Source organism: Dipodomys merriami, unplaced genomic scaffold (genome assembly GCF_024711535.1).
Source record: "Dipodomys merriami isolate MVZ:Mamm:240054 unplaced genomic scaffold, mDipMer1.0.p SCAF_14, whole genome shotgun sequence".
In the NCBI taxonomy this organism is placed as follows: domain Eukaryota; kingdom Metazoa; phylum Chordata; class Mammalia; order Rodentia; family Heteromyidae; genus Dipodomys; species Dipodomys merriami.
The window spans coordinates 15,763,405-15,791,174 of record NW_027202715.1 but is presented as its reverse complement, the minus strand read 5'-3'; the positions used below and the strand labels follow the sequence as shown (position 1 = coordinate 15,791,174).

At 42.1% G+C, this 27,770-nt stretch overlaps 1 protein-coding gene across 6 annotated transcripts; it reads right to left on the bottom strand.

Moving 5' to 3' along the window:
• Positions 1-951: 951 nt before the first annotated feature.
• Positions 952-26,580, bottom strand: Znf25 (zinc finger protein 25). 6 transcript variants are annotated; one of them, XM_070020814.1, is made up of 7 exons: positions 26,420-26,580; positions 23,616-23,716; positions 23,394-23,512; positions 6,247-6,373; positions 5,190-5,285; positions 2,928-2,991; positions 952-2,791 (listed from the first exon to the last, which is right to left on the bottom strand). In XM_070020814.1, the coding sequence occupies exons 3-7, from the start codon at positions 23,406-23,408 to the stop codon at positions 1,723-1,725; spliced, it is 1,371 nt and encodes a 456-aa protein (XP_069876915.1). In that variant the 5' UTR covers positions 23,409-23,512; positions 23,616-23,716; positions 26,420-26,580; the 3' UTR covers positions 952-1,722. The 6 variants fall into 6 exon arrangements, with proteins under 6 accessions (XP_069876915.1, XP_069876920.1, XP_069876917.1 ...); XM_070020819.1 differs by lacking the exon at positions 26,420-26,580 and adding an exon at positions 9,901-10,288 and having other exon boundaries at positions 23,616-25,573; XM_070020816.1 differs by lacking the exon at positions 26,420-26,580 and adding an exon at positions 25,379-25,572.
• Between the last annotated feature and the right edge of the window lie 1,190 nt (positions 26,581-27,770).

Here is a 27,770-nt window from a genome sequence, read left to right as displayed (position 1 = left end):
AAGGCATAGGGCAGCTGAGGCCCAGGCTGGGGTCTGGTCTCCAGAGCTCACTAATTAGCCATCTGCTTCTACAAGGCAAAGGACAGCAATACCAAACATTTAAGACTCCCGTACAAAATACACAGATAAGCTCTACACCTTGCTAAAACAAGTAAATGATACTTCTTACATAGTACTGTAACTTGTTCTTATTTTGTAGAGAACAAAAAAATCCATTTCCAACTATTTTTAAAGCATCTCAGACTTTTGCTATAAGTAAATATGTTCCTTATCCAAACTCTGCTGAGCACAAAACAGTTGAAAGTTTTCTGAAAGCATTTTAGCTTCTTTTTTTTTTGTGAATGCCTAAATGCATTCACAAAGGCCAGGAAATAGGAGGGGGGAAAGCATAATTTTAAAAGAGTACACCAATACATATTATATAAACAAAATAACTGCTGAGGCACTGTGACACATCTTGTTATGCATACATTATTGAACTAAGGTTATATACTTTCCTATGTACATTGATAGATGGGTTCCGTATGTCTGGCACACATTTTTAAGTTATATTTTGTAGCACATTCACACACACACCAGAAAATTCTTCATGTGTGTTAATGTGTTTAATAATGTTGCCCGATTACTCTATTTTTGCTTTTTAAAAAGCTTCCTTTTCTTTCCTTCCTTTTTGTGTTCTGTCTCTGTCTCTGTTTCTCTCTGTTCCTTGACATAGGTCTCATTATATAGCCCATGTTGGGCTTAAACTCATGATTCTCCTATCTCAGCCTCTCCCAGTACTGATATGATAGGCATGCTCTAGCTTTGCTCCCTTCCCTTCCCTCTCCTCTCCTCTTCCCTTCCCTTCCATTTCCCTCCATCCCCCCTTCCTTCCTTTTCCCTCCGTCCCTTCAGTCCCTCCCTCCCTCCCTCCCTCCCTCCCTCCCTCCCTCCCTTCCTCCCTTCCTTCCTTCCTTCCTTCTTTCCTTCCTTCCTTCCTTCCTTCCTTCCTTCCTTCCTCCCTTGCTTGCTTGCTTGCTTGCTTCCTTATTAGATTGAACCCAGGGCCTCATTCTTACAAGGCAAGCACCCAACCACTAGCCCTTAGGTTGCTATTTTTGAAACAGTCTTGCTAGCTCTGCCTAGGACAGCTTGAACCTGGAATCCTGCATCCTGGAGGAATGCCCCACTATGCTACACTGTATATTTCTTTTAAAAGAAAACAAACCCACCTTGGAAATCTGCAACATACTATAAGTGCTTCTCTCCACACAGTCTTCGAATTTTTGTTTACAATCTTTCAAATATGTACGATAAAAGGTATAAGTATGAATGATAGGGCATTTCGTGAAACATCATCTTGATGAAAACATCTATTATCTGTCACAATCTCTGCAGTTTTCTGTTGTAAGTGCCACTTTTGTGCCACGGTTTGGAATACTTAAGAGCTATTCACAGGACTTTCTCATGTATGTGCACTTTTAGATGTCTGGCATTAGGTACTTCCACATAAAACTCTTGGCCATCATTTTACTAACAGGAATTCTCTCCCATGTGCTCTCTCTGTTGTCTGATACTTTGTAAAGTCTATACTGTGATTAAAAGGTCTTCCTAATAAACTTACTGCACTGGCTGATATTCTGTAAGGAAAAGTTACAACTCAGAACTTTCTCTTATTGACAATTCTCATTACATGAATTATCTGATCCTTCTGCTGGGCGAATTCCAACAGAAACAGTCACACTATTTGTCAGCTTTTCCCTTCTGTGCATGTGTCTTCCGATGTGCATTGAGCTGTGACTTCTGGATGAAGGTGTCCCCACACTCTTGACACTCGTATGGCTTCTCCCCAGTGTGCTTCCTCTGATGTATAATGAAGTGTGACCTCTGAGAAAAGCATTTCCCACACTCTTCGCATTCATAGGGCTTCTCTCCCGTGTGAGTCCTTTGATGTAATCTGAGGACTGAGTTCACAGAGAAGGATTTCCCACACTCTGCACATTCATAGGGCTTCTCCCCTGTGTGTTTTCTTTCATGTTTAGTGAGATCTGACTTATAATAGAAGTGTTTCCCACACTTACTACATTCAAAGGGCTTCTCGCCTGTGTGAGTTCGCTGGTGCACTGTGAGGGCTGACTTCTGGTAGAAGCATTTTTTGCATTCCTTACACTCATACGGCTTCTCTCCAGTGTGAGTTCTCTGATGGGTTTTGAGGTGGGAATTCCTGGAGAATAATTTCCCACATTCCTTACATTTGTAGGGCTTCTCCCCTGTGTGTGATCTCTGATGTACTGTGAGGTGTGACTTCTGGGAAAAGAAGTTGCCACACTCTTTGCACTGAAAGGGTTTCTCCCCAGTATGTGTTTTCTGATGAACCAGGAGGTATGCTTTCATGTAGAAGAACTTCCCACATTCAGTACACTTGAAGGGCTTCTCTCCTGTGTGAGTTTTCTGATGTTCCATGAGATGTGGCTTCTGGTAGAAAGATTTCTCACACTGCTTACATTCATAGGGTTTATCTCCGGCATGGGTTCTCAGGTGTCGACTGAGTGATGACAGATGGTAGAAAATGCTTTTACATTCTTTGCATTCGTAGGTTTTGTCTCTGGTGTGAACTTTCTGGTGTTTTGTAAGGTCTTCATTTTTCGAGAAAGACTTTCCACATTTCTCACATTCATAGGATATGTCCTTGGAGTGTGTCTGCTGGTGCACTGTAAGGGCAGACTTCGTGCAGAAAGACTTCCCACATTCGTTGCAGTCATAGCTTTCCTGTTGCTTCTGTGTTTTCTGAGGTCTTGCAGGTTCTCTATTCCTAGAGAGAAAGCCCCAAATTCATTAATGTATAGGACTTTTACAGCTTTAATAGTAACTAATGTCCTCCCTTTACAGTACCCCCATCAAGGCTTTTTTGAAAAGCTTCTATGTTAAATATGAAACCTTGAACTTGCCTTGAATTTCCAGTTTGGCTTTTCTGGGATCTTCCTCTGGGATTCTGAACATTCTTTACTTTTTCTACAAAGGAGCCAAGATTTTAACACATTATTATGGTTATAGAGTTAAACCTTAGATTTCAGGCCAATTTATCCAAATGAAACAACTCTCATTGGGAAAAATATAATAAAGACTAAAAATCTTACATATTAGACAGAGAAAAGAACATAACCATAAAGCCAAGTACCACTGACACCTCTATAAATACCTTAAATAGTTGGAGGTAAAAGCCAGGCAAACTGGCACATATCTGTAAAATCAGCATGCAGGAGGCTGATGTAGGAGATTGTGAATTTGAGGCCAGCCTGGACTATACAGCAAGATCCTGTCTCAAAAAGCAAGCAGAAATAAAACCCAGACAAAACCAAAAACACAAAACCATATTAGAGACAAAAGTTGACAAAAATTAGAGGAAACAAAAGATACTCAGAAGTGTTTAATAGGAATATGAGAATAAGAGAATGCTGTGAGTCCATTAAGAATAGTAAATTAGATGAGAAAAATAGTGGACAACTATTTATTGGATATATGCAAAGGGATTAAACTGGTTGGAGCTGTAAAGTCTTCATCCCTTCAAACTTAGATTGCTGTGTTTGGATTTCTATACAGTATTCCTCCTCCCTTCCCTGGAGGGGATACTTTCCAATACTCGCAGTTGATTCCAGAAAGCACAGATAGTACTGCATTCTATATATACATTTGTTGTTCTTTTTTGGGGGTGGGGGAGTCCGGTCGTGGGCCTGAACTCTGGGTCTGGGCACTGCCTCAGCTCTTCAGCTCAAGGCTAGCGCTCTACCACTTGAGCCACAATGCCACTTCTGCCTTTTTTTTCTGCTTATGTGGTACTGAGGAATCGAACCCAGGGCCTCATGCATGCAAAGCAAGCACTCTACCACTAAGCCACCTTCCCAGCCCCATTTGTTGTTCTTATACATACATACCTATGAGAAACTTTCACCTGTTTACGTAAAGGAAGTATTTTTAAGCTTCTCTCTGGCATGTCTTAATTGCTAGCATCACCACTTTTGTGCACTGTGTGCTTTGAGTAAAATAGCTATGATTCTTCAGTAGTAGGTCTGACGACCAGCAAGACTGCCTAGTAAGTGATGAGTGTAGCTTGTACAGTATAGATACACAACATAAACAGACGATTCACATCCCAGTCAGGAAAGAGTGGGCCAACAGGAGAGTCTATCATCCTCAGAATGGCATGTAATTTAAAGTGGTTAAGTTGCTGATTTCTGAAAATTTCCAGTTAATATTTTTGACAATGGGTAAATGAAAACACACAAGGCAAACAAGGGGGACTGATATTATAGAAAGCAGACTATAAACCTGTGCTTTATATCCTTATTTATTTAATTTATGTTTGGTGCCAGTCCTGGGACATTGTCCCTTAGCTTTTCTGCTCAAGATTAGTGTTCTACCACTTGAGCCACAACTACACTTCTGGGATTTTGGTGCTTAATTGGAGATAGGAGTCACCCAGACCTTCCTGGTTGGGCTGGCTTCAAATCTCAATCCTCAGCTCAGCCTCCTGAGTAGCTAGGATTACAGATGTAAGTCACCTTTCTCTTTTAACAACAATCTAGACCTTGTATCTTTTATTTTGACATTAATAAGGAATGAAATGCAAAGGTAAAATATGAGACCAGAATACATAATCGGATAAAGATGCTGGACAGGTCAGTATGAGGTGTTTTCACCATTAAAATCAGGATTTGTTCATGTGTATATGTGTGTGTTTGTGTGCATATACAGAAGCTTGAACTTAAGATTCATGTTCTTGCTCAGTGTTTCTGCTCAAGGCTGGCACTCTACCACTGTAGCCACAGCTCCTTTTCCATCTTTGTGCTAGTTAATTGAAGGTAAGAGTCTCATGAACGTTCCTGCCTTGAACTATGATCCTTAGATCTCAGCCTCCGGAGTAGCTAGGATTACAGGAGAGAGCCACTAGCACACACCTCTCCACTTCCAATATTTTGCTTTCCAATTTATTTTGGAGAAAAGAGTCACATAGGCTTTACTGCCCAGCAGGCTTAAAACCAGGATCCTTATATCTCAGTCTCCTGAGTAGCTAGGATTATAGGAGTGAGTAACAGTGTCTGTTCATAATTTCTTCAGTAGAATGAATCTAGAGAGATTCTTGAAAGCTATGTCAAAGGACAAGATGCATCCACTGCCTCATTATTAACATGAAATGGAATTTTCTGACTCACCAGGATGCTTTCGACGTGGACATTCAACTTCTAAGCTCCATGGGTCTTTCCCTTGCTTCAATTTAAGAACTATAGCTGGCTTACTCACACGATAGCCTATTAATAGAAAACATAAAGGAAATAATACAAATTGCTTGAAGAGTAAGTATAGTTTTGGCAAGTTGAAGATCATACTTAGATTTGGCATACTTAGAATCAATCTTCCAACCTTTTCTCCCTTTCCCTCTCTTTTCTCTTTCTCTTCCTTCTTTCTTTCCTTGTTTCTTTCTTCCTTCCATTGCTTATACCAGAGGGCCTCATTGTGTATTTTCACAGATGTGTACATTGTTCTTTGCACAAATTTACCCCTTCTATTATACACCCTTAATTCCCATCCTTCCCCCCGTTTATAAGTGCAGTTTTGTGTGTTTCTTTATGCTATCTTTTTTCATGTGTGCCTGTACTAGGCTTGAACTCAGGCATTGTCCTTTAGATTTTTTCACTCAAGGCTGGTGCTCTAAAATTTGAGTCACACCTCCACCCCAAACTTTTTGCTGGTTAAAATTGGATATAGGAGTCTCATGGAGTTTTCTGCCTGGGCTGGCTTTGAATAGCAACCTCAGATGTCAGTCTCCTGAGTGGCTGGGATTATAGATACAAGCCACAGTGCCTGTCTTGTTATGCTATCTTAAGAAATATATATATATATATATATATATATATATATATAATGTATTTTATTTTATTCAGTTCCTACTACTTTTTTCCCTCTTAATGATCTCCCTGAGACAGCCTTTCTTTACCATCAGGGCCCTGCTTTTTATCATCACCACTACCACCACCACCACGACTACCACCATCACTACCACCACCATTATCACCACCACCACCATCATCATCATAGATTCTTTCAATAAAATGGGACACATATTTTTCTGGTGCCCAGACTGAATTCATTGATTTTGACTTCCTGCTGAAGTCAAGTTGATATCATTCAATCATAGAGGAACCTCACATATCCCAGCAATTAGGAAAAGTAATCCAAACTATGTAGAGTTATACATGATGTGTTTCTTACCCACAGAGACCAGGAGATTATAGTTGTCCAGTGTAACATCCTTGTAAAGGGTCTTCTGAGCAGGAGTCAATAATTTCCACTCCTCCTTGCTGAACTCAACAGTAATATCCTTTAATGTCACAGGCCCCTAGAACAACAATTTCTGTTCAGTCTGAACTAATCAGAAAAGAGTACCACTGAAAGCTACACAGTGGTAGCTCATGTCTGTAATCCTAGCTACTCAGGAGGCTAAGATCTGAGAATCACAGTTCAAAGCCAGCCTAGGCAGGAAAGTGTGTGACACTCACCTCCAATTAACCACCAAAAAGCTAGAAGTAGAGCTGTGGCTCAAGTGGTAGAATGCTAGCCTTGAGAAAAAAAGGTCAGGGGCAGCACTCAGGCCCTGAGTTCTAGTCCTAGGATTCACACACACACACACACACACACACACACACACACACACACACACACACACACACACACACCTCCGCACAGGGTACCCACACATACACATACACACACATGAGTACCTTTGGAGAGACACATTAAACTAACTCTTAACGCATTGACATTTATCCTGGATAGTCAGTATAAGCTTTGAACTCTGAACCCTACTTTATGCACTGCCATCAGTTCAATTCATATTTGCTGTACTGACATTCTGTGCATGCAACACTGTTGCAGGTGCAAAGATGGGTAAAAATAACCCTTCCTGTTATCAAAAATGTACTCTTGGACAGAGGCAAAGATGTACATGTCTTATGGCAATATGGACCAGGTGCTAGGACATGATACCAGAAAGCTGCAAATGCTAAGAGATTGTTTGTGCTTTGAAGTATCAGATTCTTACTAACTTGCCAAACTGGCTAATGTAAATGTTAGGAATAATGGACAATTAACAGGCAATGGCATAGGTGCATGATAACTGGCAAGTTTTAGGAAACCTCAAATAACATATATGAGCTATGAGGACCAAAGTTTAATTGGGTTATAAAGTCAAGTGATAGAACATAAAGAAAGTAAAATAATAAGAGGACCAAATTAAAGACAGGAAAGCCTCAAATTATCCCTATCTCAGACAACATGATGCTACATTTATTCCATCTGAAAGCTCTTGCTTTGATAAATACTTTTCAACAAAGTAGCTAGATAAAATAATCTACATATTAAAAATAATTTTTCTGTAAACTACCAACAAACTTCCTGGAAAAAGAATTCAGAAGTAAGTCCTATTTGCCACAGCCTTAAAAATAAAAACATAGACACTCAGAATTGGGAGGGTCATTGTTCCAGTTTAAATTTTTTAGTTATTTTGCTTTCAGTTTGCCAATCTGGGCAAAACATTTGCAATGCCCTCATCTCAATAAAATCTGGGCACAGTGACAGGTGTTGGTCATCCTAGTTATATGGGAAGTGAAACCTGGAGAATTATAGTCCAGTGTGGTCTGGGCATAAATGAAAGACATTATTTTAAAAAAAGAGTATTCTTCTCAAATGGTTTCTGTCCATTTTTATCTGTCTTGATGGTTTTATGATGGATATACCTGGGGGGACATTCCTTTTTTTCTATCTCCTCAGGCTGAGGCAAGTGCCACAGCAATGCTTAGTTAAAAGCATTTAAAAATACTATCTTTGGGCCTTCACAGCAGCCATGTAGTGGAAGAACATGAAGCAAGCAGGGTGCATTTTCCAACACCCAGGAAGGAGGCAGAGGAGGAAGGTAACAGGAGAATGAGGAGAGCTCTGATCCACTGGAGTCTGCAAACCAGAGAACCCAGACAGCAGTGTGCCTGCCAGGGTGCTTGTATGCTCAAAAGACATCTTAGAAGACACTTGGCTTGCTCTTCTTTTTTTAGCTTTTATTTTAAAAATTATCTTCAGGTACTTGTACAAAGAGGTTCCAATTCAACATGTCAGTTTATGAGTACAATACATCTTGGCTATTGAGCACTGATCACCGGCTGCTCTTCTAACTGCTCTTAGAACTCTGCATGAGCCTATGGGAAAAAGCTAAGGCAAAGGTGTGGGCAACCCAAGTGTCAAAGGAATGTCAGTTCAGAGGTAATCTGTACATACAAAGACCAAGATTACAAGCTTGATCTATTAGTGCCAGCCTGATTCCTTTCCTTTTTTGGGGGGGAGGGGACAAGGGGAGTCTGGAAACCCTTTGATTGTGTAGGTATTGCTTTTGACTTACATTTTATTTTCTATGAGGCTATGTAGCCCCTTTGCAGTCCTCTGCTCATATATTCATGCATAAAGTTGAACACTCAGAGGATCTCTTCCAGCCAGGAACGCCTGTTCCACCAGGCATCTCAGGAACAGCCCTGGCAGCTGTGATAGACACAGCACCAGGACATTGGGCATCCTCAGGTTAACATAAACCATATGTGAGTAGAAAAGCTCCTCTCCTCCACCTCTCTCTTTCATGCTAGTCCTGGGTCTTGAACTCAAGTCCTAGGAGTTGTCCCTGAACTTCTTTTGCTTAAGGCTAGCACTTTACCACGTATGCCACAGTCCCATTTCCAGCTTTCTGGAAAGGAGGGGTGTGATTAGAGATAAGAATCTCATAGACTTGGGGCTGGCAAGGTGGCTCAGTGGTAGAGCCCTTGCCTTGCATGCATGAGGCCCTGGGTTCGATTCCTCATCACCACATAAGCAGTAAAAAAACGCAAGTGACGCTGTGGCTCAAGTGGTAGAGCGCTAGCCTTGAGGTGAAGAGTTGAGAGATGGCGCTCAGACCCAGAGTTCAGGCCCTATGACCAGAACCAAAAAAAAAAAAAAAAAGAATCTCATAGACTTTCCCACCTGGTCTGGCTTTGAACCTCAACCCTTAGATCTCAGCTTCCTAAGTAGCTAGGATTATAGGTGTGAGCCACCAACGTCCTGCTCAAAGCCCCCCTCTTAAGGAGGCCTTATAAAACACCAGTGGCCCAGCAAAATGCTGAAATAGGGGCTGAGTGCTCAAAATGAACCAGATGGAATGCAGAAACATGTCAAGCACAGACAATGGATCAGTTAGAATGTGGAAGGGAGTCAGGTATGTACAATGGGGTCAGGTGGAATCTGGAAGCCAAACTCACAAGATGTTCCCATGCAAACAAAATTCAAACCATAATCTGAGGAAGAAACAACCAATTAACAAGCCCCATGAGAAAGAAACAGCCAATCTGTGAAGTCCTAAGTAAACTGTATAAAATCCTGTCCCCAAAGCTTTATCAGAACAGGAATAGGGACGACAGCAGCAGCAGCACAGCATACCCCTCTGTCTAGCACTCTATTAATTGTTCATTAATGTATCCTAATATCCCTTGTTTCTCCTGTTCCTCTGTCTTGGTAAGCTTTTAACAATGTATGAACTGGCTGCTGGTGACTCATGCCTGTAGTAATCCTAGCTACTCAAGAGGCTGAGATCTGAGGATCACAGTTTGAAGCCAGCCTGGGCAGGAAAGCCCCTAAGATATTTCCAATAAACCATAAAAAAGCTGGAACTGTAGCTGTGGCTCAAGTGGTAGAGCCTTGAGTGAAAAAAGCTAATGGATAACCCCAAGCCCCTGAGTTCAAGACTCAGTACTAGTACATACACACACAAACTGTGATTCCAGAATCTACTACATCACGGTGGTTCCTACGGAGATATTATTTTCTGTGCACTGTTTCTACATCACTACACACCATTAAAGTGAAGAGCCTATTTGTCCTCTCTCTTCCATATCTCCACTTCCCATAGCAGAGGAGGCAGCAGGAGACTGGGTGAGTCTTTGTACCCCTCTTCTGACACTTTTACTTTCAAGTCTTCTTAAGGGCTCCTCAGATGACATCATCTGTACCCTGCAGGATTCTTGCTGACTTGTGGAAAGATTCTCAGTTCCAGTGGTTAAGTTCTCCCATGTGCCTCCTCTTCTCACATCCAGACTTTACTTCAGGAGACATCTCAAAGCTGACAGTATCTTCCAATTTGTGAGTCACACCTTGAGTTTGGAGCCCCTCTGATTGGGTGGGATACACTATCAGAGGCAGGATCCTGGTTCAGTCCTCCATGGATGCCTGAGCTCCTTTTCTCCTGGTGGGATTAGGTACATAGGATGGAACTTAGGTACCATAACCCATACTCTAATACAGATCAAGCCACTTTCATCTCCTCAAACTCACCCCTGGGCTGCTTCTCTGGCACGAGGCTAGCTCTTCACCTCAAATGCTTAAAAAGAAATGCTTCATTGGTAACCATGCTTGCAATTCTAGCTACTCAGGAGTCTGAGATCTGGGAATTGAGGTTTGAATCCAGCCTTAGCAGGAAACTCTGTGAGACTCTTACCTCCAACTAAGCATCCTCTCCCCCACAAAAAATGCCAGAAGTAGAGCTGTGGTTCAAGTGGTAGAGTGCTAGTCTTGAGTAAGAAAGCTTAGGACAGTGCCCTGGCCTTGAGTTCAAGCCCCAACACCAGCACAAGAAAGAAAAGTAAGGAAAGAGAGAGAGAGAGAGAAAGAAAAAGAAAGAAAGAAATGCTTCATCTTTACTTGCAATGTGCCATGGCCAGCTAATAGTCTGTAAGTCTGAGTAATGTGACCTCAAAATGGTACTGTTAATTGCTGCACTATTTGAAACTTGGTCTTTTCTACTGAAAGTCCTCTAAATGATCTAAAGTTCCTTATATCCAGGCTTCTATGACTCTCAGAATAAGGACCTCTAGAGGGATGTCCAATTTATCTGATTGTATTCCCTGAAGAAAAGTCCTTTGATATTTTAGAGGATCCTCAGTTTTCCTCAGCCCCACCTGCATCATCAAGCCCAGTGTCTAGCTCTTCTCCATCTTCCAGTTCTTTGGAGGAATCTGCCATTCCCTTGAGCTTTCTCCCTTCCAATTCCAACAAGGCATCTGCCTTCTCCAAAGCCATTTTCCTTTGTTCCAGTCCCTTAGGGTCATCTTCCACTCCTCTTTATACAGATAGCCTTGACCTTCGATCCCTTCTCATACCAGATAAGGACAAAGATTTCTATTTTTATTTTATTTTTTATTTTTTATTTTTTTTGGGTCCGGTTGTGGGGCCTGAACTCTGGGCCTGGGCGCTGTCCCTCAGCTCTTCAGCTCAAGGCTAGCGCTCTACCACTTGAGCCACAGTGCCACTTCCGGCTTTTTTGCTTATGCGGTGCTGAGGAATCGAACCCAGGGCCTCATGCATGCAAGGCAAGCACTCTACCACTGGGCCACCTTCCCAGCCCCAAGATTTCTATTTTTAAAACTCAGAAAAAGTCCAGTGATCCCTCTTTTGGCTCATTTCCTTATTTTCTCTCCTCTGGACACCTCCCAATCTGCGCCCATATGGCTCCACTCAACTTTCCTATTCCACCTTCTCCACCAAGGAAATGTTGCTTTCTCTCTTCAGATAGTGTGTGCATGTGTCTGTGTGTCTGTGTGAATTTTACAAGCACTTAATCTACAAAAAATATCTAAAATATTCTAGAAGTCTTGTGGTTTGGGAGAGGGAGTATGCACACCCACAAGTGCCACTTGTGGAGCTTGAACTCAGGGGCTGGGTGCTGTCCCTCAGCTCTTCATCTCAAGGCTAGTGCTCTATCACTTTAGCCACATCACTACTTCTGGTTTTCATGTTTTATTGGAGATAAGAGTCTCAAAGACTTTCCTGCCTGGGCTGGCTTTGAACTGTGATCCTCAGATTTCACCACCCTGAGTAGCTAGGATTACATGTGTGGGCCACCAGTGCCCTGCCCAGCTTTTTTAGTATTAATTGGAGATTTAAAAAAAAGAAATATACTCATTATCTTGCCCATGTAATTGTAACCCCTCTGTACAGTATTTTCACAATAAAAAAAAGAAGCTCAAAAAAAAAAAAAAAGAGTCTCCAGGACTTTCCTGCCTAGCTCTCTTTGAACTGTGATCCCCATTCAGCCTCCTGAGTAGCTAGGATTCCAGGCTTTCGCTAGCAGCACCTGATTAATTGTGCTTATTTTTTTAAACCAGTAATTTTAGACTTCTATGTATGGAAGTTAATTAAGGTATATAATTATTCATTAAAAGTTGTGTATAATAAGGTTTACTTAGTCAGTTGTGGGGTTTGAACTCAAGGCCTGGGCACTGTCTCTGAGCATTTTTGCTCAAGGCTAGTACTCTACCATTTTGAGCCACAGCTCTACTTCCAAGATTTTTTTTAGTTTTTACGGTATGTTTTTACTGAATCATCTATTCCTTGTCCCAAGGCAAGCATGAATAAAATTAGATTAAATGTAGCATGTTGGCATCACAGTTTCTTTGTTTCACTAATTTTGCTGAATACTGTCTTTGGTTATCCTGTCAGAAATAAAAGGACAAATATAGATGGCAAGAAAAAAAAAGTTCTATAGGAAATCATACACAAAGAAGGAGGCTGGCCATGGCAGTACATCCTGTAATCCCAGTTATTCAGGAAGCAGAGTTGTTCAGGAAGTAGAATACCATTTGAGGCTAGCCTGGGAAACAAGTTACCAGACCCTAGACCCTATCTTAATCAATAAACTAGACATGGTAGTACATGTACAATAAAAGTTGTATGTAGGAAGATCATGTTCCAAAGCTAGCCCTTGGGACAAACACGAAGTCCTAACTGAATAATGACTAAAGCAAAAGAGGGATGAAGTGTGGCTCAAGTGGTAGAGCGCATTGTAGAGGCCATGAGTTCAAACCCCAATATTTCCAAAGTAGAAGAAATAAAGGGAAACAGAATCACAAGTAAGCTAATAAAGAATACCAGCAAAGAACTGGGGAGATGGATTCAGTGGTTCACATCTACAATTCCAGCTACTAAGGAGAAAATGGATAGGGAGGATCACATTTCAAAGCCAGCAGGAGCAAAAGGTAAAACCTTAATCTCAACAAGACAAGCTAGGCATGATGCCTTCCATCCCAACTATGCAGGAGGATGATAGTTTGAAGTCCACCAGGGTAGAAAGTTAACAAGATCCTCCATCTATATCCAAGAAACAAGTGGGGCATGGTGGCACATGCCTGTCATCCCAGCTACATGCGAGGTGTAGGAGGAACATGGTCAAAAGCTGCAAAAAGTGAGACCCTATCTTTTAAAAACCTATAGTAAAAAAGGGCTGGAAATATGGTCCAATGGCAGAATGCAAGCCTAGCAATTGCAAAGTCCTGAGTTCACCTCCACCCCCCCCCCAAAAAAAAAGAAACAGAGAAACACAGAGATCAACAAAGAGATGGAAGTGAAAAGTTGGACCCAAAACTTAAGGGGAAAATAACAAAATTTTAAATTCACTGGAGAAGACTAGCATCCTATTTAAGTAGGCAGAAGAATCTACAACATTAAAGATAAAGACAAATAATTATGGCTTTACATATCTGGCTAAACATTCTATTCTCGATGAAATTCATTATAGTAATAAAATAAAGCAGAAAAAAAGAAAAATCATCTGAAAAGATGTAGAAACGAGTCAAGATCTGTTCATGAAAAACTAACTCTAACTAGGCACAGTGCTATAGCTGCCATTCTGAGTTCCTCCCAAGGTCCAAGTGGTTTTTACCACAGCAGGTGGTGCCGTTGTGGGGAGGTGGGATCTAGAGGGAGAGTTCCTCAAGGGAACCTGAACCCCTTAGTTCCTTCTTCCTCTTGCTTTCTGGTCATAGAGGATTGATTTTGCTCTACCACACACACCTGCCATGTTGTGCCTGAACACTGGCATAAATGCAATGGGAACAAACAATCATGGATGAGACCCAAGAGCCTGGTGGCATGGACCTGTTATCCTACCTACAGAGGAAGAACAATGGCTGGGCACCAGTGACACTGGAAAGCATAAGCAGGAAGATTGAAACACAGGCTGACACAGGAAGAAAATGAGACCCTACCTTGAATCACCAAGGCAAAAAGGTGGAGGCATAGCTCGAGTGGTACTTTGAGAACATGAGACCTTATATTCAAGCCTCAGTACCATACACACAAACAGACACAGACACACAGACACATAGAAACAGACAATTACACAAAGAGTATATAAACAGCATGATACTTATTACTGGATGAATAAATTATTTTCCCTAAGATCAGGGGAGAAAAGTAAAGAGATCTACTCTTAGCACTCATTCAATGCACTAGAAAATCATAGCCAGTACCATTAAAAAAAAAAAAAAGCCCGGTGAGGGTGGCTCACACCTGTAATCCTAGCTACTCAGGAGGCTGAGATCTGAAGATCACTGTTTAAAGCCAGCCCAGGCAGCAAAGTCCATGAGACTCCAATTAACTACCAGAAAACTGGAAGTGGCTTTGTGGTTCAAGAGCACTAGCCTTGAGCTGAAAAGCTGAGGGACAACATCCAGGGTTCAAGCCCACAATTGGTGAAAAAAAGAAAAAAAAAAAGAAAGAGGAAAATAGAACTCTTTTTTTTGTCGGTCGTGGGCCTTGAACTCTGGGCTTGGATGCTCTTTAGCTCAAGGCTAGCGTTCTACTGCTTGAGCCATAGTGCCACTTCCAGTTTTCTAGTGGTTTATTGGAGATAAGAGTCTCACAGACTTTCCTGCCCTGGCTGGCTTTGAACCAAGATCCTCAGATCTCAGCCTCCTGAGTAGCTAGGATTACAGGCGTGAGCCGCTGGCACCTGGCCTAGAACTGTTTCTGCTATAGATAATAATCATTTATTTAGGGCTAGAAAGGTGGCTCAGTGGTAGAGCACTTGCCTTGCGTGCATGAGGCCCTGGGTTCGATTCCTCAGCACCACATAAGCAAAAAGAAAAAAGCTGGAAGTGGTGCTGTGGCTCAAGTGGTAGAGTGCTAGCCTTGAGCTGAAGAGCTGAGGGACAGCACCCAGGCCCAGAGTTCAGGCCCCACAACCAGACCCCCCCCCAAAAAAAATCATTTATTTAGACAGGCTTAAGGAGTTTCAAGACAACTTCTATAACAATTGAATTTACTAAGGTCCCTTTTTAAAAAATCTGTATTTAATGAAAAATGTTAAAAGCAGAATATTTTGAAACGTTTGCAAAATTTTCCATATTTCTTTATGCAATAAAAAGGCAGTAATTAATAAAAATAAAAAATATCATTTGAAATGGCAGCATATTAAATATTTAGGTATTGATCTAGCTACATATATTTATGGTTTAAATGTAGAAAACTACATAAAAGAAGAAAAAATCAAAGACTTGTGTAAATGGGGAGATTAAAAAAAACTGAGATATGTAAGTTTGTCTTAATCAGTATATCTAATGTAATTCTGATCAAAACTCAGAGGATTATTTTCTGGCATATGTCACTGGGAAATTCTAAAATATAGCAATGATATTATATCATTTGCAGAGGAATGGATGGACCTGGAAAAACTGAGACAAAAGATGCATGTTTTCCAATGTATATCCTACAAAATTAAGAAGGGAAGGGGTGGGTAGGATGGATGAGACTGTTGAAAGAGGTGACATTGACTAAGATATACTGTATTCATAAGCTAATTTGTTAAATGGCAAATCCTTTGTAGAACTACTTAAGGATAATAAAAAGATACACTTGGACAATTATCAACACCAATGAATGCAGAGATATCATAAAAGTCCCCACAAGTGCCAGTGGCTTATGCCTGCAATCCTAGCTACTCAGGAGGCTGAGATCTGAGGATCAAGGTTTGAAGCTAGCTTGGGTAGGAAAGTCTTTGAGACTCTTATCTCCAATTAATCCACCAAAAAGCTGAAGTAAGGTGTGGCTCAAGTGGTAGAGCACTAACCTTGAGCACAAAAACTCAGGAACAGCATCCAGGGCCTGAGTTCAAGCCCCAGGACCAACACACACACAGAAAGAATCCATTTTTATTTTCTTAAACATAATATTGGCATAAAAGGTTTTTCAATGCAAAAAATGTAGAACTTTTTTTTTTGTCGGCCATGGGGCTTGAACTCTGAGCCTGAGTGCTGTCCCTCAGCTCTTCAGCTCAAGGCTAGCACTCTACCACTTGAGCCACAGCACCACTTCTGGTTTTCTGGTGGTTTATTGGAGATAAGTGTTTTACAGCCTTTCCTGTCTGGGCTGATTTTGAACCTCGATCCTCATATCTCATCCTCCTGAGTAGGTAGAATTACAGGTGTGAGCCACCAGTGCCCGGAAAAATAATGTAGACTTTTTAAGCGTCACTTATTTCCTATCTTTGGCAGTAAGAATTAGGTAAAGAAAACTTTCCAGGTGTCAGAAGTGTGGAGAAGAAATCCAGGTGCCTGGGAATCCTATTATTGCATCAGTGAGCAAGGTAACTCGGTTTGCGTTCGTTCTTTATTATTTTTGTCAGTTGTGTTGCCTGAACTCTGGGCCTGCACACCTCCCGCAGCTCTTCAGCTCGAGGCTAGTGCTCTACCACTTGAGCCACAGTGCCACTTCCAGCTTTTTCTGCTTATGTGGTGCTGAGGAATCAAACCCAGGGCCTCATGCATGCAAGGCAAGCGCTCTACCACTGAGCCACCTTCCAGCCCTCGGTTTGCATTCTCCTACTGAAGGTCTTGAACCAAAATCCTAGTCACTACCTCACATGGGTGTTGTGAGGGCTCATGCAAATAAAGTGCTTCCAGTGCCTTTGAAGAAAGAACAAAAAAGAAAATATGATGTATGTTTTCTCTCATGTGGAAGTTAGAGCTAAATTTAAATACGTATGTGTACAAACATATACAGGGTCATATGTATATATATGCAAACAGATTAAAGTATGGTATATACAGGGGAGGAGTCCAATAGTGTGACTCCTTTGAACAACTATCTTACAAACTTGTGGTGGTGGTATGTGGTGAGGTCAAGGGGAGGAGGGTAGACCAATGGAGAGAGGAAGGAGGAAAATGCAGTCATAATAGTCACTGTACATATGTGAAAATGGAGCCAGGAAAACTAAGGGGCTGTGTGGGATTAGGAGATGGAAGAGAATTATGAAATGAGGAACAGTGATCAAGAGGCACTGTGCTCATAAACTCACATGTTGAATTGAAACCAATTTGTACAACCACTTGAAGATAACAGAATAAAATATTTGCTTACTTGAATTTCCTTGATAGCTAATGATGTTGAATTTTTTTTGCCATTCCCAGGGCTTGAACTCAGGGCCTGGGCACTGTCCCTGAGCCCCTTTTGCTCAAGGCTAGCATTTTACCACTTGAACCACCAGTGCCAGCTTTTTTCTGTATACGTGTACTGAGGAATCAAACCCAGAGCTTCATGCATGCTAGGCAAGCATTCTTCCATAAGCCACATTCCCAACCCCATGATGTTGAACATTTTTTTCATGAACTTATTGTCAACTTGTATTTTTCTCTTTTTTTGTGCAAGTTGTGGGGCCTGAAATCTGAGCCTAGGCGCTGTCCCTCAGCTCTTCAGCTCAAGGCTAGCGCTCTACTACTTGAGCTACAGTGCCACTTCCGGCTTTTTCCTCTTATGTGGTGCTGAGGAATCAAACCCAGGGCCTCATGCATGCAAGGCAAGCACTCTACCACTGAGCCACCTTCCCAGCCCTCAACTTGTATTTCTTAATTTGAAAAATGCTTAGTTTAATTGCCCATTTATTGATTATTTTTTCTTTTGGGATTATCTTGTTTTCATTTCTTGTATTTCTAATATTAAGCCCTTGTCAGATATGAATAGTTGGCCAAGATTTTTTCCTATTCTATTCTGTCTTCATTTTGCTGTTTTCTTTGCTATGCAGAGGTGTGTGTGTGTGTGTGTGTGTGTGTGTGTGTGTGTGTGTGTGTGTGTGTGTGTGTGTGTGTGTGTGTGTGTGTGTGTGTGTGTGTGTGTGTGTGTGTGTGTGTGTGTGTGTGTGTGTAACTGGGGAGAATGGTGTGTGTGTGTGTGTGTGTGTGTAACTGGGGAGAATGGGCTTATGGACTTTCCTACATGGGCTGGCTTCAAACTGCAGTCCTCATGTTTCAGACTTCTAAGTAACTAGGATTACAAAGATTAGTTACTGGTGTCCAGCTAAAATTGTGTTATTTCTTAAAAGTAGTTTAATTATATAAAACAAATGGAAATTTATTTCAGCTAAGTAGAAAAACATTCATTGGAATGAAGTAGATCACATATATCAGACTGAAAACACTTTTCATATAATTTTTTATTTTTGAATAATTATAGATATACCGAATGATCAGAGATACTTTTTTCTTTTTTCTTTTTTTTTTGAGGGGTGCTGGTGTTGCAGGTTTAACTCAGAAAGTTGGTGCTCTACCACTTGAGCCACAGCTCTGTTACTGCCTTTTTAACTTGGTTAATTGGAACTCAGAGTCCCATGGATTTTCTTATTCAGACTAGTTTCAAACAGTGACCCTCAGATAGCAGCTTTCTGAGTAGCTAGGATTAGAGGTGTGAACCTCAGGCACTCTGTAAGATATACTTTTTCTTGCAGGTGTCTTAGTGTGTCCCCAAAATTTAATGTTAAAACTTACTGGCCAGGGGCTGGGAAGGTGGCTCAGTGGTAGAGCGCTTGCCTTGCATGCCTGAGGCCCTGGGTTCGATTCCTCAGCACCACATAAGCAAAAAAAGAAAAAAGCCGGAAGTGGCGCTGTGGCTCAAGTGGTAGAGTGCGAGCCTTGAGCTGAAGAGTTGAGGGACAGCGCCCAGGCCCAGAGTTCAGGCTCCACGACCAGACCCCCCCCCCAAAAAAAAAAACTTACTGGCCAATGTGGTATTATGAAGAGGTGGTGGATTTAGTAGGTGTTCAAGTCAGGAGAGCAGACTCCCATAGATGTGATTAAGGACCTTACACAAGGCTTGGGGGAAATGGGCTTACCCTCTTTTGCTCTTCAGCTTTGTGAGGACCAGATTTCGAAGCACCCTCTTGAAAGCAGAAACGAAAGCCTTCAGCAAACATTGTTAGCACCTTGATTTTAGCCTAACTCCCATAACTGTGACAAAGTAACTTTCTGCTCTTTCTAAATTAATACATTTTGAAAATTTTGTTGTAAAAGCACAAACAGACCAAGACAATTGCTCTATAATCCTCTTTTCCCAATATGATTACCTTTAACCAAAAATACAGAGCATGTTGGGTGCTGGCAGCTCACACCTGTAATCTTAGCTCCTCAGGAGGCAAAGGTCTGAGGATCATAGTTCCAAGCTCCCAGTCAAGAAAACCTAGGAGACTCTGATCTCCCATTAACCAGCAAAATGCCAGAAGTGCAGTGGTGTGTCAAGTGGTAGAATACCAGCTTAAGTGAAAAAACTGAGGGCACTTAATTCCAAGCTCCAGTACCAGCACATATGTGTGCACATGTGTACACATACACACAAAGGCAAAACAAATATTGGTATATTACAATTAACTGAATTCTAGACATACTTAATTTCAGTCTTCCCTAATTGAGTATATACCATATTTCATTTGTTATGTCTCCTATAGCCTATGAAAGTGTTTCCTTGAATTTTAGTTTAAAAATTTATTGCTAGGTGCTGGTGACTTATGTTACCATCCTATTTACTCAGGAGGCTGAGATCTGAGGGTTGCACTTTGAAGCCAGCCTGATCAGGAAAGCCTGTGAGATTCTTATCTCCAAGTAACCAAGGAAAAACCAGAAGTGGCACTGTGGCTCAAGTGGAGAGCACTAGCCTTGAGCAAAAAATCTCAGGGACAGTGCCCAGTCCCTGAGTTCAAGCCCTAGGACCATCACAGAAAAAAGTTATTCACTTATGTAGTGCTGGAAATTGAACTTGGAGCCCTGAAGATGCTATGCAAGTACTCTACCAGTGAGTTGTATCCTCAACACCTTTCCTTAATTATCATTATCATCGTCATCACCATCATATTTTTATTATCTTTAAGCAGTTGTACAAAGAAGTTTCAATTCAACATGTCAGTTTATGAGTACAAAGCATCTTAATCAATGTCAGCTTCCCCCCTTCCCTTGATTTCTATGACCTTGAACAGTTTTGTTTTTTTTTTCTGTTGGCCACAGGATTTAAGCTCAGGGCCTGGGTGCTGTCCCTCAGCTCTTCAGCTACAGGCTAGCGCTCTACCACTTGAGCCACAGCACTACTTCCAGTTTTCTTGTGGTTTATTGGAGATAAGAGTCTCACAGACTCCCCCCCCCCCCGCCCCCAGGTGGCTTTGAACTGCAATTCTCAGATCTCAGCCTCCTGAGTAGCTAGGTGGTGTGAGTCACTGGCGCCCGGTGACCTTGAACAGTTTTAAGAGTACTTTGAATATCTTGTAGAAGACCCTTCAAACTGTTTTTATCTGAAGCTTTTCTTGTGATTAGACTGAGATTACAGGTTTGGGGTGAAAATCAACTCAGCAGGGAGCCCTCCCCATTATCATATAGCTAAGAAGATGAGGTACAGCAGGGATGTCAACCTGTTTCACTTTGTTTTGGTAATGTTTGCCAGTTTTCTCCACTTTATGTAGCAATTTTTCTTTTCTTTCTTTTAACAAAGTCCAGTCCATCCTCAAGAAAAGAAGGAAAAATATCTACTAGAGAGAGAGAGCAGTACCTATTATTTGGAATTCTTCATAAAGAAAAGTACTCTCTCCCCATTTATTTGTAAAAACATCTATATTAATATGGCCTCGTGTGTATGCATGTTTTTATGCAAGTACAGGGGCTTGAACTCAGAGCTTAGGTGCTGTCCCTTAGCATTTTTGCTCAAGGCAGGCACTCTATCAGTTTAGCCACAGCTCCACTTCTGGCTTTTTGGTATTCATTGGAGGTAAGAATCTCACAGACTTCCTTGCTGGGCTGGCTTCAAACTGTGATCCTTAGCTCTCAGCCTCCAAGTAGCAAGGATTACAAGCCACTGATGCTCAGCTCTCATATATTTATTTTATGCTTTGAATTTTTTGCACCAACTGTCTCACCTTTGCCAATGAAGTGGGTCCCTGCATCCTTGCTTTCTAAGTTGGTCCCTGTATCGTTTAACACATGCAAGTCATTTTGCCTTTCAGCATTCCCTTACTTTATGATGCTACAACACTTTCAGTGCTTTTCTAGTTTTCATTGCCAACTCTCCAAGGAGCTTTAGTTCCTTTTTGTGAAGGGTGGTATCAGAAATTAGGATGTGAGCTGCCTATGTGGAGTTCAATGCTCCTAGGCCTTCTCAGCATAGCTAATAAATGCATGCACATATTTGGACTTATTTTTGTACATAAATTCGTAACTACTTTCATAGCTCAGCTCCAGTGGCTCATGCCTATAATCCTACCTACTCAAGAAGCTAAGATCTGAAAATTGTGGTTTGAAGCCAGGAGGAAAGTCCATGAGACTCTTATTCCAAATTAACAACCAAAAAAGCAGGAAATGGAGCAGTGGCTCCAAGTGGTAGAGCCCTAGCCTTGAGAAAAAAAGTTCAAGGACAGTGCACAGGATATGAGTTCAAGCCCCATGATTGGCACAAAAACAAAAACATAATGACTCATATTTATATATAAACCAATATGTATTTATTAAGATTATATAAGTAGTATTATGTATATTAATTTATATGTAAGATATATAGTACATACATATTAAATAGTACATATTACCAAAATATATACTTAAGATATATATTATTAAAATACATTATTATTCAGTTGCATGATGTACCCTATTTATCCACTTACTAATTAAAAAATTAAAATGTTTGTATATTTGGACAATTATAAGCAGAGTAGCTATAGATATTTTTTCATGGATTTTTTTTATGAACCTAGATTTCATTTCTCTGTGTAGATGCATAGGATTGTTCTCTCTGAATTATATGTAAAATACTTTGCTTCCACACACCATACATACACACACATAATGTGGTTAAAAAATGGCACTGGAACATGTGGAGATCTATATCTAAAAACAGAACCTAAGCCAATTAATTTATTTATGCTTTATATTATATAATTTATAAATTTATAATTTATATAAGTATGACCTATAAAATATAGACCTAAATAAAACATAAAGACAGTCACATTTTTGGAAGATAGGAAAAGTCTTTGTTAGCTTTGGATAAAGAAGACTTTTTAGACAACATACCAAAATAAACTAAAAAAAGAAAAGTTAGAGTTCATCAAAGTTAGTTATGCAAAAGATAATTTTAAGTAAATGAAAACAAAAACCACAGGCTTGTGTTCTACGACTTGAGCTACCATTCCACTTCTGGCTTTTGGTAAATAGCTGGAGATGAGACTCAGAAACTTTCCTGCTAGGCCTGGTTTTGGATTGTGATCCTTCTATCGCAGCCCCCTAAATAGCTAAAATTCCAGGCATAAGCCACTGGCTCCCTATCTCTCCTTCACTATTTTTTTTTACTTTGTTTTCTTTTACTTTAAGTAGTCTTATAAAGCTTAAATACCCAAGGCTTGTCTGCTCGTTGTTCTTTCAAGCAAAAGAAGGTATTCCAATGACAAGTATTCAGGTAAACATATATCAAACAACTAATTGTCCGTGAAACAACCAATCAGGATAGCTCAGGATACAGCAGGAAAGAGAGGTATGAACTGCTCATTTTATCATGTGGAAAATAAAAAAGATGTGCACTTGAGAATCAATACTGATTCTTTTGTTAAGGATATCCTTAAGTAAATTGTTTGGCAATTTTTGTATACTATGAGTCCCTTGGAAGAATACAATGATTATTAATTTTTGATTATTTTATTATTTTTCCCCAGATTCTTCACGTTCCATGCTTTATTGATAGTCAAATATGAGTCACAGACATAAGCAGGTTATGTCTCTAAAGAATTACTTTCCGTTCAGAGCAGAATGTTGCCTACTTACAAATTCTTTGTAGACCAGAGTATTTGGTGTAAAACTCAAACAATGACATAGAATAAAATTTTATTTCTCTGCACAGCTATATATCCTATATGTAAAAGATGATTTATTGCTACTAAACTTGCTCAGTGTTCACTTGTCCCTCCTGATACCCTCATTGCCTTAATTCGTGGCAATCAGGCAACAGTAGTATTTTGAGATAACTATACAGACCCTTTGAGGTCTTCAGGTTCATGGGGCTTGGAAGATCATACTTTGGAGGCTACTGTTTTAATCGAATGATATTTTCCCTAAAGGTGATTATAAACTAGTTCCACTTTTCTAGTTTAACACGAGCTGTCAAACATATACACAAGCACACAAACATACACACACAAAAACTCAGTACATATATACACACATACACACAAACACACACACAAACACACACACAAAGTGAAGGCTAAACAAATGACTCACCTTGAATTTTTTCATTTTTTATGATTCTCTCAGGGAAGAGTAGAAACTATGAAGCCAGAGTGGGAAAAACTGGAAGGGAGAAGTTGTAACAGATCATATCTTGTAGTTCCAGGAATTACCTGTGAGAAATTTCCATATCATATTTAAGTTCACTATAAACCTCTAGGGACATATCCCTTTGAACCATGAGAAGGAATAGAAGGGCCATGAAATAGTACTCACCTGTTTAATTGATGACTCTGACAATAATCTTGATGAACATGTGACATTTTTGACTGAATCTAAACATTTCTTTTCTATTGGTTGTTTTGATAATTATGTATCTGTTCAGTGAATAACACAAAGGATTGAAAACTTAAATAATGAGTGATGGAAGATCAGTTAAATACGGTGTATAACATGTCCAAACATGGAACTCTCCCTATGATTGCTATTAAAATGATGTTGGATTAATGTGTTTTTGATACATAAAAGGTGTTACATATCATTGCAATTTTTTCTTTTAATATTTTAAATTCCACAAAGGCAGAACATCCATTCAAAATCCTCAAAAGTTAGACATTTCTTCTCTTTAATTTTATTTTCTCATAAAATGCTTATCCAAGAAAGTTTTCACCTAAATATGATTGGTTCCACTACATATCCTGTTATAAACATAGTCACTGCCTTGTTTTCAATGTTAATACCTTGGAAATTAGGAAGAATTAGATAATCTTGATTAATTCTTCATGTATTATTTACTTCTTTACCCAGGACTGCAAATTAAGACAATGCCTAGAATGAATTCTGCTCTCCTACAAATTTTAGGTTAGGTCTATGGTAAAAATTAATTAGATCTTGGTGAACTCTAAATCATCCCCCAAATCTGCTGTTATTGACACAACTACAGCTTCTAAAATAGCAGTTTGGCACCACAATCAGCAAACAGGTCCTTCATGTGCATAGCAAAACACAGCAGATGCAATAATCCTAAAGTCTTTCTCATTAGTAGCAGCAATCATATCCACACAACACAGGTGCTTACAAAATGCTTAATTAAGCCCCAATACCACCAGCCAATCAGAGGCATTATGATACTACCTTTATAATATGAAACCTGGCTGGACTGAAGTTTTCATCTTTAAAAAAAAATCTTGCTGGGCTCTGGTGCCTCATGCCTGTAATCCTAGCTACTCAGGAGGTTGAGATCTGAGGATCACAGTTTGAAATCAGGCTGGACATAAAAATCTGTGAGACTCTTATCTCCAATCACCCAGCAAAAAGTTGGGAGTAGAGGTGAAACTCACGTTGTAGAAAGCCAGCCTTGAGAGAAAAAGCCAAGCAAAAATTTGAGGCCTTGATTGCAAGCCCCAATACTGGAAAAAAATAAAATTAAAAACAGTAACCAAAAAAACTTAAGGCTAGGGAAGTGGATAGATTGTCAGAGCATTTGTCTAGCAAGGGAGGCTCATAATTCAAACCCTGGAAGAAAAAAAAATACTCGGAAACTAGCTTTCAGCTTGGATAGAATTCCCAACTCTTGAGTAAAACTGAACATTGAAAGGTGGAGCGGCTTAGCAGTCCACTGAGAAGAGAGACAAATGGGAAGATGGGAGGAAGGGTCCTCATCAGGTTCTTGGCTAGACCCAAGAATTTTTGGAAATAGAATAGTACCATATGGTAAGAACTGGTGCATTACACAACTATGGTCTGGAGGTGTTTGGACACAACTGCCGGGCCAAATACAAACCAAGACTGGAATTTAGTAAAACAATTGAACCTGTGATAGTAATAAAATGGAATTAATAAAAAGTTGTATTCATACTATTGCCTTGATTACAGGTAGCCAGAAATAGTGTGTGTTTGGGGCGGGGAGGGGGGGCAACTGTAGGTATGCTTTGCGATCCAGAAAGCAGCTCCCCGTGACCCATTTCCCATCACCCTAGACATCCACTGCCCTATTTACAAGGAGGGATTTTCCTGCAAGGTATTCCAATCATGTTTACCCGTGACTGAGTCGCCCTAGATTAACCTATCTGAACGCGAGCCTGGGGCCCAGCCAGTTGAACCGGGAAGAATCGAATCCAGGCGAATCGACGCGATTTGACTGGACTTGCGGCTCCGCATCCCTCGAGCGGCTCCTCGGGCGCCCCTGACAGGGTTCCAGCACCGGAATATGGGGGACCGGTCAAGTGCAGAAGGCGGCCCGCGGTCAGGCGCGGTCAGGCCCCCCTACGGTAAGGCCCCCGCGGTCGGTCAGGCCCCTGCGGTCAGGCCCCCTCCCCCGCGATCGGTCAGGCCCCCGCGATCAGTCCCCTCCCGCGGTCAGGCCCCCGCGATCGGTCAGGCCCCCTCCCCCGCGGTCAGGCCCCCCCAGCGGTCAGCCCTCCCCCCTCGATCAGTTCCCCCCTCCGCGGTCAGCCCTCCCCCCGCGGTCAGCCCTCCCCCCCTCGATCAGTTCCCCCCTCCGCGGTCAGCCCTCCCCCCGCGATCAGTTCCCCCCCCCGCGGTCAGCCCTCCCCCCCCGCGGTCAGCCCTCCCCCCCGTGGTCAGCCCTCCCCCCGCGATCAGTTCCCCCCCTGCGGTCAGCCCTCCCCCCCGCGGTCGGTCAGGCCCCCCCGCGGTCAGGCCTCCCCCCGCGGTCAGGCCCCCGCGGTCGGTCAGTTCCCCCCCCGCGGTCAGGCCCCCCCCACGCGATCAGGCCCCCCCTCGCGGTCAGGGCCCCCCTCGCGGTCAGCCCTCCCCCCCGCGGTCGGTCAGGCCCCCCCGCGGTCAGGCCTCCCCCCGCGGTCAGGCCCCCGAGGTCGGTCAATTCCCCCCCCCGCGGTCGGTCAGTTCCCCCACCCGCGGTCAGGCCTCCCCCCTCCGCGGTCGGTCAGTTCCCCCCCCCCCGCGGTCAGGTCTCCCCCCCCGCGGTCAGGCCCCTGGGTGCGGCGGGGCGCTCACTGCAAGGCTCTCGGACTGGGGGGCGGCGGCCTCCAGGCCGTGACCTCCACCCGGCCACGAATCCCCGCTCTCCCGCCCGCCCCGAGAGGCCTCTGACGCACCTTCAGGGTCACGGCCTCAGCTCCGGGTCGCGGCCGGCCGCCCGGTCTGCGAGCACAGTCCCTGTGTCGAGCGGCACCGCGGACGGACGGACGGCGCGAGGCCCACCTGGAGTCCGCTACCTGCCGTGCCGCGGCCGAAGACAAAAACCGCTAGCCGAGGGTGACAGATGAGGGCGCCGCACATGCGCAGAGCGTCCCCAGGCGGGCTCCACGGGCGCTTCCCAGCAGCCTCCGCGGAGGCGGGATTTGGCTGGAGGGACACAGGGACGCTGCACGCGCCAGCCTGCAAGTCCGGCCCCGCGCGCGGTCTTCGCCCCTCGGGAGGCTGAGCTCTGGGTTGGAAGCCAGCCTAGGCAACAAAGTCTGTGACGCTTATCTCCAGTTAACCGGCAAAAACCGGTGGCGCTGTGGCTCAAGTGGTAGATCGCTAGCCTTGAGCAACTCAGCGCCCAGGCCCTGAGTTCAAGCCCCAGCATTGTCAGAAAGAAAAGATTTAAGAGATACCGAAAGGATCTAGAAGTGTTTCTCCAGGAAATGTCTTAAGAAAATAGAGTGAAGAAATGGCTATCAGGTTCTTTGTTTTAGCAAATCTAGTTTTGTTATGTGATCTTTAGGATGATAGTGTCCCAAAGCTCACAAATCACTGTATTTTCAAAAGAAAATAAAGTCAGAATACTGGTCGGGTTTTTTTTGAGGGTGTGGGGGGAGGGTCGGTCGTGGGGCCTGAACTCTGGGCCTGGGCGCTGTCCCTCAGCTCTCCAGCACAAGGCTAGCGCTCTACCACTTGAGCCACAGCACCACTTCCGATTTTCTGGTGGTTTATTGGAGGTAAGAGTCTCACTCATGGACTTTCCTGCCTGGGCTGGCTTTGAACCATGATCCTCAGATCTCAGCCTCCTGAGTAGCTAGAATTACAGGCGTGAACCTGTAATGAATATTGATAGCCCAGCTGAAGATTGATGTTTTTTTTGAAATGAGGCATGTATATTTCCAAAGGCATTGTTACCCACAAGGCGTTTCCAGAGTTTGTCATGTATCTCATTTAATTTTGCTTTGCCCAAATTAAAACTTATTTCTTGTACTATAAGAAATGTAGCACAAATTTAATTGTTTTTTTCTTATTCATTTGTATTTATCATTAAGTTGTTGTGCAAAGAGGTTTCAGTTCAACAAGGTTGGTTATTAGTGCAATGCATCTTGATTAGTGTTGACTCTTTCATTGTTCTTCTCCATCCTTCCCAGCCCTACCCATCCTCTTAAGTTACCTGGTTCCATTTTTACATATGTATCATCAATATAATGATTGCATTTGCCATCCTTTCCTCTTTTCATTACTCTTCCCCTCTTTTTT

Coding starts and splice junctions, on each gene's coding strand:
- Znf25 (XM_070020814.1), bottom strand. Junction 2,992..5,189: donor TCCACGTCGAAAGCATCCTG/GTGAGTCAGAAA, acceptor GCTCCTTTGTAG/AAAAAGTAAAGAATGTTCAG. Junction 2,792..2,927: donor AGCCAAACTGGAAATTCAAG/GCAAGTTCAAGG, acceptor CTTTCTCTCTAG/GAATAGAGAACCTGCAAGAC.